The sequence below is a fragment of the Oratosquilla oratoria genome, chromosome 28, assembly GCF_046742065.1.
Source record: "Oratosquilla oratoria isolate Oo_2021 chromosome 28, ASM4674206v1, whole genome shotgun sequence".
NCBI lineage: Eukaryota > Metazoa > Arthropoda > Malacostraca > Stomatopoda > Squillidae > Oratosquilla > Oratosquilla oratoria.
Genome location: NC_134804.1, coordinates 32,672,747 through 32,685,246, shown reverse-complemented (window position 1 = coordinate 32,685,246; position 12,500 = coordinate 32,672,747). Strand labels below are relative to the sequence as shown.

Below are 12,500 nucleotides of genomic sequence, written 5' to 3'. Positions count from 1 at the left end.
ATCTGCATGCATGCCTGGGTCTGTCTGTTTCTCTCCACCTCTGCCTGTCTGCTTGCATGTCTGTTTGTTCGTCTGTCTGGCGAGCATCCTTTGGATAGAGAGGTCCGACCGAGGTTCCCATCCTTCAGCGGGGACAGCTGGCGACAGCTGGCGCCGGCACCCGCCCACGGTCACCGGCGCAGGAGTTGACGCCAGCCGGCTCGTCTGCCGCCGATGAAGGACTCCGGGAGGCGTCCTTGGCGCCAGTTCGCCCGCGGAAAAGTCCTCCCGGTCCTCGGCGGAGCCAAAACGCGCCTTCCTTGGATTTCACTCGACCAAAGGGAAGGACTTCGGGTATTTCGAAGAAGCTTGAGTCGGAGAGAGATTTTCTTGGGATCTCATCACCCGTGGATAAGTCTTGATGCTGTTCCTTTCTCGGCAACTTACCACGGCTGTGGTTTTTATTCTGAATGCAGTCAGACGGTTTTATTCAGCTGAGAGAAACCCCTTTTCCCTGTAGAAAATGCTTTGTTCCGAGCCCATTTCGATTAACTCTTCCGCTCTGTTTTATAGATTAAATGTATTTTCTAGATCACGCCAGGTTTTTATTCAGCTGAGGAAAGTCCCCTCTCCCAAAGGAAAAGGGTTAAATATATTCCGAACCAGGCGATCTTTTTCAGCTGTGGGGACTCCCTTTCCACAGTGAAAGGGTTAGGTTAGGTTAGATTAGATTAGACTAGGTTCGGTTAGTTTAGCTTAGGGTAGGGTAGTTTAGATTAGGTTGGGTTCGGTTATATTAGGCTAGGATAGGTTATGGTAGTTGTTTAGGTCAGGCTAGGCTAGGTTAGGATAGGGTAGAGTAGGGTAGGTTAGGTCCGGCTAGGTTAGGGTATGTTAGGTTATGTTAGGTTCGGTTTGGTTAGGCTAGGTTAGGTGGAGTTAGGTTAGGTTAGGTTGGGTCGGGTTAGGTTAGGTTAGGTAAGTATATCCTTTGGGAAAGTTTAGCCACGGCAGTGCTTGAAGTTTCCGCCCCAATGATGTTGGTATCACTAGCTCCCTCCAAGATACACACAAGTAGTTATTAATGTTTACTGATAGTAATTATATTACCAATACTACTCTTGCTGACAACCATGACCTATTTCGTTCGTTTACTATCGACTAATAGTTGTCTAGACTCATAGATGCCATTCTAGGATATTTGGTATTTACCTATCATGGTTAGGTGAGGAGAATACGTCAGGAGACGTGTAGCTTCGGCCGAAGTCGACACCTTTCCTTTATAAGTTTTGGGGACTGTTGGGGTAGGTCCTAGTCCTTGCTGGGAATAGGAGAGGAGTGCGGGATTCAAACCGACATCTAAGCAAATACGAGGCCAGTAAGTTTCCGATTACCTATCTTGGTCATTATTGAGGAAATGACCTCAGTATTACCAGCACATACCTGTATTTATTATCATTAAGTAACTCTCGAGTAAGATCGTCTGGCGTTAAACAGAATCAAATATATGAAATCTGACACCAAGTAGGACTTCGGTAGGACAATTTCATATCCTCATTCAGGGGCGACCCTTAAAAAAAAAAAAAAAAAAAAACTCGACAAGCTCTGTTGGGTTCGTCGCCATGACAGACGAGGTTCAAGGACCTTCCTGTAGGAGGACTAAGATCGAAGACCTATCTGGAAGAGGGGATAGCGTACGGTGTAGGCTTCCTTCAAGTGGACCCTCCTGGGGTCTATGATAGATTCTTTTAATCATGAAAATCGTTTAGTTTCTTCTTTAGGATTTAGTTGTGAGTATCATACGATTTTATTCAGATTAAAGACATCTACTCCGTGTGTTCACAAGTCAAACAATGTATAGCCATTTTCGATCACATATGTAATTGGTTGACCCATAAATATTTTTCTGTTAAAAAAACCAGCCAAATGACCATAATATACGACTTTATTCAATTTCGAGAAAGAGTCATCCGATGTAAGGAAAAAGACATCTCGAACATCACTCGGTTGTGTGGAAACAGAGCCCCTTACCCTCGCGTCAAATGACCTCTTCTCCGGCATCAACCAGAACCAAGCCTGCGTGTTCGGTTGCCAAGGGAGCGAGGTTAGACGAGTGTTTGTACGAGAGTCTGCGCGATGTGGCATCGGCCAACCAACTCCAAGTGTTTGGCTCAGGAGAGGCACCTGAGCGACGCCGAGGCACCCACCGGCGTCTCTGCTCGATTGAGCCGGCGTGGCACCTTCCACCGGCAGGATGGTGGGTAAGAGAGAGGAAGAGGAGGAGGAGAAGATGGGAAGGAGGATCAGAATGGGGGGAGGAGAAGGAGGACAAGAAGAAGAAGGAGGAAAAGGAGAAGGAAAAGAAAGAGGGAAAGAAAGGGGAGAGAAAGAGGAAAAGGAGAAAGAAGAGAAAAAGAAGAAGAAAGAGAAGGAGGAAAAGAGGAAGGAGGAGGAAGAGAGGGAAGGAGAGGTACTCTTGTGCTTTCCTTCTCTTTACTACTTCTCCATTCCTTTTCTTTATACTCGTTTTTATTTCTTCTTCCCTTTCGTCTTCTCAAAACAATTTATTTTTTTCAAACCGTTCAGCTGTGTCCCTTTTCTACGCGACCTTATCCCTATGGCCAAGACGAAGCATTTTGCAATCTATTTTTAACAATAACATACGATTTCATTCAGCTGGTGGATAAACGCGAAACAAAAAAGGACATAGGTTTAACATTAAAATAGGAAGAAAGTTTTGTTAACCGCGTAGTCAAAGAATGAAGTAAATTTAACTCAGAACCGATTGAATGTAGAATATACCCCTGAGGTTTGATGTTGGCTACCAGTCTGTTACATTGTTTACTTGTTTCTTGACTTTTCTTGTGTTTGTTTCTTTATTTTGTTTTAGTCCTTATTTTGCTCGTTAGGACCCAAAAGTTATATTGATGTTCCTTTGTTTCTTTGTTTTGTTTTATTTCTTGTTTTGCTCGTTGGGACCCGAAAGTTATTTTGATGTTCCTTTGTTTCGCGATGATTTCCCATTCCTTATTTTCTTTTACTTCTCGTCTGTTTGTCGTTTTCGACTCAGTGTTCCCCTCTCTTATTCTCTGCTGTTTATTCCTATCTAGTTTTCTGTCCTCACACCCCTTTTCTATACCCTCTGTCCTCCATTTCAATTTCCCCTCAGACTCCATATCCATATCCTCTGTCCTCCATCTCCCTTCCTCCTCCTCTTCCTCCTTCTCTTCCTCCTCCTCTTCCTCCTCCCACTTTGTCCCCCTCTTTCCCATTTTGTCGTCTCTTCAGCTTCGTTCTCTCATACTGACGTCATATCCCACTTTCATTTATTTTCTTTACCTCCAGTCTCCTTCCCTTTCATGTCCCGGTCCTTGGCGTCGTAGAGCCCCGTCTCTCCAGCTTTGACAATTATTCGCCTGAGGATTAAAGGCTCATCGCATCATAGGGACCATAAGGACAGGGGGATCATGAAATGAATTCTTGCCAATTCTCGCATCCCTTACTTCCGCATAGTCGTTTTCCCTCCGCCTCCTCCTCCTCCTCCTCCTCCTCCGCCTCCTCCTCCTCCTCCTCCTCCGCCTCCTCCTCCTCCGCCTCCTCCTCCTCCTCCTCCTCCTCCTCCTCCTCCTCCTCCTCCTCCTCCTTCTTCTATTTCGTTTCGCCTTCCTCCTAATTCTTCTATTCCTCCTTTTCGTCCTTCCTCTCCTCCTCCTCCTCCTCCTCCTCCTCTTCCTCCTCTTTCATTTTTCGTCTCATCCTTCTCCTAATTCTTCTCCACTTCCTCCTCCTCCCTCTCCTCCTCTTTCTTATTCTTCTCGTCGTCCTCCTCCTTATTCTTCTTCTCTTCCTTCTCCTCTTTCTTTTTCGTCTCGTCTTCCTCCTAATTCTTCTCTTCTTCTTCCTCCTCCTCCTCTTCCTCCACCTCCTCCCTCTCTTCCTCTTTCTTATTCTTCTCCTCGTCCTCCTCCTTATCCTTGTTCTCTTCCTCCTCCTCCTCTTCCTCCACCTCCTTCCTCTCTTCCTCTTTCTTATTCTTCTCCTCCTCCTCCTCCTCCTCATCTTTCTTTTCCTTCTACTCTTCCTCCTCCTAATCCTTCTTCTACTCCTCTTCTTTTTCCTCTCTCCTCCTCCTCCTGCTCCTTTTTTTTATCCTTCTTCTCTTTAAGTTTTTTATTTCTACTTCTCGTCCTCTTCTTCGTTCTAACCCCCCCTCATCTTCACTTTCTATCTCCTTCTCCTCTTTATTCTCTTTTTCTTTCAAATCCTCTTCCTTCGCCTCTCTCTCTCTCGCCTTCTTTTGCACTTTCTCCTCCTTACACATTCTCTCTCTCTCTATCTATCTATCTATCTATCTATCTATCTATCTATCTATCTATCTCTCTCTCTCTCTCTCTTTCTCACACACAAACACGCACACACACACAAACACAAACACAAACACGCACACACACACAAACACGCACACAAACACACAAACACACACAGTCCATCCCCAATTTTTTACAACCCGAAACGTCCTCGGCTTGCTCCCCAACAGCAGCGCCAGATCCATTACTCTACAGCATTAACACCTTTGCTCTAATGGAAGTCTCCGCCCAAAGGCGCACACGCAAAACTTCTACAACGCATCTAATTACCAGCTTTTGCACTTATGCCGCTGGCTACCACCTCTTTGTTCTTCTTCCTCAACCTTTCCAAATGTTTTTGGATTCCTCCAGAATCCTTCTTAATTTTTTTTTTTTTTTTTCCATTTTGTGCCTTCGCCTCCGGCTCGTACCTTCACCCTGTTGTCAAATATTTTAAGTCTTGATGAGGACTTTGTAGCGGCAGGATTCGAACAGTCTTCCCCTCGACCTCCGCCGCAAGTAGAGACGCTCTAAACTGCTTGGCCAGCGAAGGTCCATATATTCGTTCTTACACCTTTCTTGGCCGTTTTCACTCCCGTAATCGGCGGCACTATTTCATGTCTCTTTTGTCATTACAGCTCCTGTCTCTTCCTCTCCGCTGCCTCGACACATTCTTGTCCTCATAACTCTTCGGTTTTTATCTTTTTTTCATTTATCTTTGTCACACTCCATTTCCCTTTTCTCTTTTTCCTATTCACCCTCTGCCTGTTCTCGCTGTGGGTATGTCTGTCTGTCTTCCTCTTTCTGAGCAGTCCCGTGACATTATGACTTTTCAAGTCACAACTACAGACATTCGACATAAGATTTCTCTCTCTCTCTCTCTCTCTCTCTCTCTCTCTCTCTCTCTCTCTCTCTCTCTCTCTCTCTCTCTCTCTCTCTCTCTCTCTCTCTCTCTCTCTCTCTCTCTCTCTCTCTCTCTCTCTCTCTCTCTCTCTCTCTCTCTCTCTCTCTCTCTCTCTCTCTATTTTTTTTTACACTATTTGGAGACACAAACAATTAGATAGAGAATATTGTGGGAGATTTAAAATGTGCTCATTCTTCTGCCTATTTCGTGAATTTAACGAGTGGCGTCTGTGATCTTCCCGCCTTTCCTTTAGCCTCGTTTACACGGGGCAAGTTGAGAGAGAAGTCAAGTGTGCAAGTTACTTGAACTGGAGTGGAAAGCGAGCAAGGACATGTTCACACAGACCAGGCCAAAGACAAGTTATCTGTGTGAACATGTACTAGATCGTTTTCTTCTCCAGTGCAAGTAACTTGCACACTTGACTTGTCTCTCAACTTGTCCCGTGTAGACGAGGCTTACGATCATCGTATGAGAAGACTATATTGGTGTTTCAGCCAAGAATATTCTGAGCAGCTTCTTATGCTAAATCTTCCATCAATGTGTAAAGTATGTAATAACATACATTAAACGTGGAAGCTCTTAATATTCATAGCATAGAACCGTTATACACAAAACATATTAGGGGTGTGCCGATTAATCGGCATCGACAAAAATCGGCACTTTTTGGTAAATCGGTATCGGTGAGAATCGGTATTTTTTTTTCAGATTCGGTATCGGCAATATTTTGCCAATGACGATCCCGATTCTTTAATAAAAATGACGATTATCGCCGATGCCAAAGCCGATTAATCGGCACATCCCTAAAATAGATTTACTTTTTGTATGGGGTATTTATATATTGATACGTATACCACGAATTATATTTACGAGATGTTTTAGAGTGTATCTAAATGAAAATTCAGTACCCTGAAATTTTATGTTATAGTAAATATATAAGCGTAATCAATATGTATAAATATGCTTCTCTTTGAAATTATATCTAAAACTTCATTAGTAATAGATTATAGAATAACAGGATTAATTAAAGTAGCCACATTAAAAAATGCAGTCTTGTTAGATATGAGCATATTTGGAACTTTACGCTGGCATTGGGTTTAGCAAAATATTTTCGGTGATTATTTTCTTTTCGTTAAAAGAAATATTTTATAGGTGGTCATAATAAATAAAATTGTGTCACATGATCATAAACCTATGACACTGTATATCAGGGTTGCCACTGTGATCTATGCCAGTTCCACAAACGAGTGAGATTTTTTCCGCAAAATTCCCACAAGGAAATCTGGATTTCCACATTTTTCCCACAAAAAGGAGTTATTATATACACAAATAAGTTCATTGCAACATATATCTCTTCATATGTCCATACCATGTGAGCAAATTTCCCCACAAATTTGTGGGAAAATTCCCACAAAATGGCATCCCTGCTGTATATTTAAAATTTGATGCATTTACTGCTGTATGTTGAAACGCGGTGTGTTAAACGCCGTAGACTTTACGCATAAATTTTCTGTAATTCCGACTCTTGTGCTGCGTGGTACTCACAGACTGTGATTTTCGTTTTTTTTTTCGTTTTTTTTTTCTTCTTTTTTTCTAGCCTCGCAGCGTGTCTCACAAACGCGAGAGAGGTGCTGATCGCGAGAGTAGGGGGTGTGGGAACTGAGCGATGGAGACAAGTGTTTACAAGGGGTGCGTGACTTCGTATCAAGAGGGAGGAAGAGAGAGGGAGAGCGAAGAATGACGTCAAATATAGCCCAGATTATTTTCCATTTGCAACACTTGTAATGCGAATTGTGTGTGTGTGTGTGTGTGTGTGTGTGTGTGTGTGTGTGTGTGTGTGTGTGTGTGTGTGTGTGTGTGTGTGTGTGTGTGTGTGTGTGTGTGTGTGTGTGTGTAAAAATAGCCAGGCTACCCATTTCCATTGTAAATATACCTCGGTGGATCGGGTCTAATGCGAACTCCATTATTTTGTATTTCTGACTAGACGCGGGTAATTATATTCAATTCGGGTCTCATAAGTGTTTCTACAAAATATTTCGAATATATTGGTACTTCAATGATCATGTTCTGACTAACCCCAGAGGGTTTAATTCAAATTACATAAATCTCTTTGTCTCAGGAGCGTTCACAAAGCCTCACCTTGAGGCGACTGATCGTGACGTCAGAGTCGTCGAGTTCGTAAGCAAATCAAAACATTCTCACCATTTCAGATCACAACTGTTTTCCTAACAGTATTGTTCTCTGTTGTTTGACAACCCGAATCACCTGTGTGATTAGACATTCCCGTTTCAAACAGGTGTTGAACCCATGAAACGTTTTGAAACGGTTTCCCATTTATGACCGTTGGCGCGCTCCGATGAAGTCGACTCTGCCATCCGCGCGCGCGCTCCCATCACCAAACATGTGAAGACGTGGACATGATTCTGGAGCGTTTTTCGTAAAACTTGGGTCAACCAAGTGATCCTTAGTGTGTGTGTTTGTTTATTCACGTGCTTTTCGTCCGTGGACGCTTTCGTGCTGAAACGGCGAGCAAGTGAGTGGACGTGCAGCTTCCATCGTCAGGAAGGTTCCCGTGGACGTCGTCCTACATCAGCTTTAAAATCGCGTTCGACGCAGTTGGGTTGTGACTGAGGAACTCGGCGACCCAGGAGTCGCCATGGGGCGCAAGAAGCACAAGGGTCGCCAACACCAAGACCCTCATCAACACCAACAACAACAACAGCAGCAGCAGCAGCATAATAAAAGGGTAAATATCCAAAGAGGGAAAAAAACCATTTGTTTAGTTTCTTCGTTTCAGACGATCCGGTGCGGCAGCGGCGCTTGCTTGCCTGCTTCGACCCGCGAGCATGCACGGGAAGTCGCCCTCCCTCCCCCCCACCTCCCCACCCCCTCAGGAGGGACCAGTGGGGAGAGGAGGCAGAGGGCGGAGGTGCCCCAGGGGCATTTGTCGGTGTGCAATCACGCACATCACTGTTGTTGGAGAAGTCGCGAAAGTGGCTCGCGTCATGCCTGAGAACACCTCTGCTAGAGACAAAAGAGCGTTTTATAGCACCGTACATTATATTTGGTGTGTATATAATGTGTGTGTGTGTGTGTGTGTGTGTGTGTGTGTGTGTGTGTGTGTGTGTGTGTGTGTGTGTGTGTGTGTGTGTGTGTGTGTGTGTGTGTGTGTGTGTGTGTGTGTGTGTGTGATTCACCATGGTCTTGGATCACGTGTTGGACTCTTGATCAACAGCTATTTCCCTTCCAGAAGAGAGCTCAGAGCTCATATATGACCGATCTATGGGTAATGCACACACAGCCAACTCCCCGCCCATGAGAGTTGGAGTAACGACTCTAAGCGCAGCGATACTGAAATTATTTCAGCCCTAGGCGGGACCCGAACCCCTACAGCCTTAGTGGTGGCCGGGAACCCTACCACTGCGCCATGGAGTCGTGTGCGTGTGTGTGTGTGTGTGTGTGTGTGTGTGTGTGTGTTCGCGCGCATTCTTGTATGCTTTGTGTGGGTTGGTGTGGGTGCTGCTGCGCATAAATGTACACTTATTATTCCCACTTGTGGACTAACCTGCCCTGAAGACACAACGCCTCTGCTCGACTTCTCCTCATCTCCTTGAGGGCACAAGAATCCTGCACGCAAACCTCATTCAAAGACACCATAACTCAAAGTGACAGGTGTTTGGAAGTTGTGTATATGTAAAATGGAAGGGTAGTACTCTGTAAGGGCGAACCGGTACAAGACCCTTTGATCCAAAATAATGAATTCAAGAGTAAAGGCAGGTAAAAAATATGTAGTTTCTGGTTATAAATGTTCTGGGTTTTTTATTATTATTGTTGTTGTCGTTACTACATACATATACCAGTTCCTATTCTCCCCCTTGCAAGGGAGGTAGCCAAAAAACAAAGGCATAAAATCCACTCCCACCCATTCCGTTCCCACATACTCCACTCCCATTCACCCCTCCCCCTTCCTCCCACTTAGCTTCCCATGGATGACGGGTCATCACTGCATCTCGCCCACTGCCTTTGGTTATCATTACTAATACAAGTTATTTATGAAGTGGCATTTTTTTTTCTGCTTCCTCTGTTTTCTAATTATAAATGCTCTTGTTTTCTTTTTCATATCATTACTAGCATTAATTTCCAATGAAATGGTATTTTTTCAACTTCCTCTTTTTCCCGTCCTCTTTTTCATTGTGATATTGCAGTGTTCACAGCAGTTAGATGCAGTTTCAACTAATTGCGTTTATACCGAGTTGAAATGAATTCGTAACATCCTGTATGTCTACATTTTTGCGTTTGCAGTACGCGGTAGGTCTGGAATAGGCCAGAACTGGTTTATAAACAGAAGTCTTGACGAAGAGAATAGACTTGGTAACCATGTAGTGAGACCTGAAACTATTAGTTATTCTAAGAGAGGATTTGATAACTTTATGGATGAGGATAATAAGTGGTAAGGGACATGGAACTCCCTAGTGTAGGCCTTATGGTCTCTTGCGGCCTATTCCATTCTTTTATTGTTCTTCTGTTAATAGAAGGGAGTTTCCCATTTCCAACGCTTTTGGTTTGTTTAACATTGGAAAGTTAGCTAAGGTTTTTGGTGAATGTTGAAATTTTGCTTAATATTACTTTTAGTTAACATTGTGTGTGTGTGTGTGTGTGCGTGTGTGTGTGCGTGTGTGTGCGTGTGCGCGTGTGTGACACCTCCGTTGGCATCAGCAACAAAGACCTCAGCATCATCAGTCAACCTCACTCATACCATCTCACCTCACCGGAGCACTGTCCTCGTCTATCACCGAAAGACCGCCATAAATGTGTGTGTGTGTGTGTGTGTGTGTGTGTGTGTGTGTGTGTGTGTGTGTCTGTCTGTCTGTCTGTCTGTCTGTCTGTCTGTCTGTCTGTCACCCCCATTGGCATCGGTAACAAAGACCTAAGCTTCACCACCCAGCCTCACTCACACCATCTCACCTCACCGGAGCACTGTCCTCGTCTATCACCGAAAGACCGCCATAAGTGTGTGTGTGTGTGTGTGTGTGTGTGTGTGTGTGTGTGTGTGTGTGTGTGTGTGTGTGTGTGTGTGTGTGTGTGTGTGTGTGTGTGTGTGTGTGTGTGTGTGTGTGTGTGTGCGTGCCCGACCGCGTGCATGTATTAGATAGTTCGCGTGTATCATATCCGTGCACAACAGATAGGACCGAGGTAAACATCCCTTGTACTTTGGAGAGAATAAGAAGAAAAAAAAAAAACGACGACTCGTCGCTAGAATTGGTTCGACCGCGTGCAAAAACTTGACAATTTCGGGGAAGGAGAGAAGACAAGACAAGACAAGACAAGACACCTAATGACGGCCGTCGACAACGTGTCACCCTCAGCGGAGGTGTGTCACTGACACCGCCGCCAGTAAATGCCGACCTTTTAACGGGGGAGATTCGAAACATTGGAAATGAGGAAGGAGAGGAGGAGGAGGAGGAAGAAGAGGAAGAGGAGAAAGAGTAGGAAAATGAAGAGGAGGAGGAGGAGAAAGAGGAGGAAGAGAAGAAGGAGAATGAAGAGGAGGATGAGGAGGAGGAAGAGGAAGAAGAGAAGGAGAATGAAAAGCAGGAGGAGGAAAAGGAGGAAGAGGAGGAGGAAGAGGAGGAAGAAAAGAAGGAAAATGAAGAGGAAGAGGAGGAAGAGAAGGAGAATGAAGAGAAGGAGAATGAAGAGGAGGAGGAAGAGAATAAGGAGAATGAAGAGGAGGAGGAAGAGGAGGAGGAGGGGCCCAGATTCTTCGGATCGCGGGACTTCGAGTAGTCAGGTGGTCCTGACATTGAGAACTGTTGTCGAAGTGGGCGGCCAGCGGTCACACCTAGTGCCGCTCATATTATTAAACATTAAACCTACACCCTGAATCCTAAACCTACACCCTAAACCCTAATCCTACACCATAAACCCTAATCCTACACCATAAACCTACACACTAAATCTACACCCTGAACACTAAATCTACACCCTAAACCTACACCCTGAACCCTAAACCTAAATCCAGAATCCTAAACCTTCACCCTGAACCCTAAATCAACACCTAATTCCTAATCCTGCACCCTAAACCCTAAACCTACACACTAAATTTACACCCTGAACGCTAAATCTACAACCTAAACCCTAAATCTACACCCTAAACCCTAAATCTACACCCTAAACCTTAAATCTACACCCTAAACCCTAAATCTACACCCTAAAACTACACCCTAAACCTAAGCCCTAAATCCCAAACCTACACCCTAAACCTACAACTTAAACCTACACCTTGAACCCTAAATCTACACCTTGATTCCTAAACCTACACTCTAAACCCTAATCCTACACCCTAAACCTAAGCCCTAAACCCCAAACCTACACCCTAAACCCTAAACCTTAAACCTACACTGTAAAGCCTACACCTACACCCTAAACCCTAAAAGTGGTTTAAACCGTACTTCACCTTCGTAATGAAACCGTAAAGTCGTTGCCGAAGTAGATAAAGTCAAATCGTTGCACTCCGCCCCTACGGACCAGAACCACGTAGCATTTTTTTTTTTTTTTATCTATTATCTATTATTCATTATTTATTATTTATTATTATTTATTAGTTACTATTTATTAGTTACTATTTATTAGTTATTATTCATTAGTTACTATTTATTAGTTATTATTTATCATTTATTATTTATTATGTTATTTATCTATTTTTATTTATTAATTCATTTATTCATTCATTTATTGATCACCTCAAATTATACTATCACTACATTCCGCTACATTTCTTTAATCTCTACTTTTCCAACTCTATCTCAGCTCTTAGGCGCGACATTGTTTCCAAGGATAGAATCGCTGGTTATTGCTCATAAAAAAAAGTCTTTATTCGCATTGAATTTGAGAAAATGACATTCCTTCAGTACGGTGGAGTGTATTGTATCATATCGCTGATATCCAGCGATTCTATACTAATGGGACACTAAGCCAGAGTTGGAGTCCTAGAGATTGCAATGGAAAAATTCAAGAAGGGAAAGACGGGGAATAAATATTTAAAAATTAATTAGCATTTTTCTCTTTGGGTGCAGATGTTCAGCTTAGTCATAAAGGAATTCTGCGTGACTGTGGTCCATAGGGACGTCACTGAAGCCCTTAAGTGTATTATTAAAGTTATGAAGACAATAATTCCCGTCCCGTATCCGGGGTCCGATAGTGTAGTGTTCTGTAAGTTTTGTGTCGGTAAGTGGCACTGTTTCGTCCCCGTCCCGTCCCGTTAGGTCTGGGTC

At 43.8% G+C, this 12,500-nt stretch overlaps 1 protein-coding gene across 4 annotated transcripts in view; it reads left to right on the top strand.

The window, feature by feature from the left end:
- Positions 1–12,500, top strand: part of LOC143040296 (uncharacterized) — a 273,272-nt gene that overhangs the window by 60,066 nt on the left and 200,706 nt on the right. For 2 of the 4 annotated variants that reach the window (XM_076211155.1, XM_076211151.1), the window contains exon 1: positions 7,346–7,972. The exons of the other annotated variants lie outside the window; for them this stretch is intronic. In XM_076211155.1, coding sequence (XP_076067270.1) covers positions 7,883–7,972 — 90 coding nt within the window. In that variant the 5' untranslated portion in view covers positions 7,346–7,882. Of the gene's footprint in view, positions 1–7,345; positions 7,973–12,500 lie in introns of those variants that run through there. 4 annotated transcript variants of the gene reach the window in all.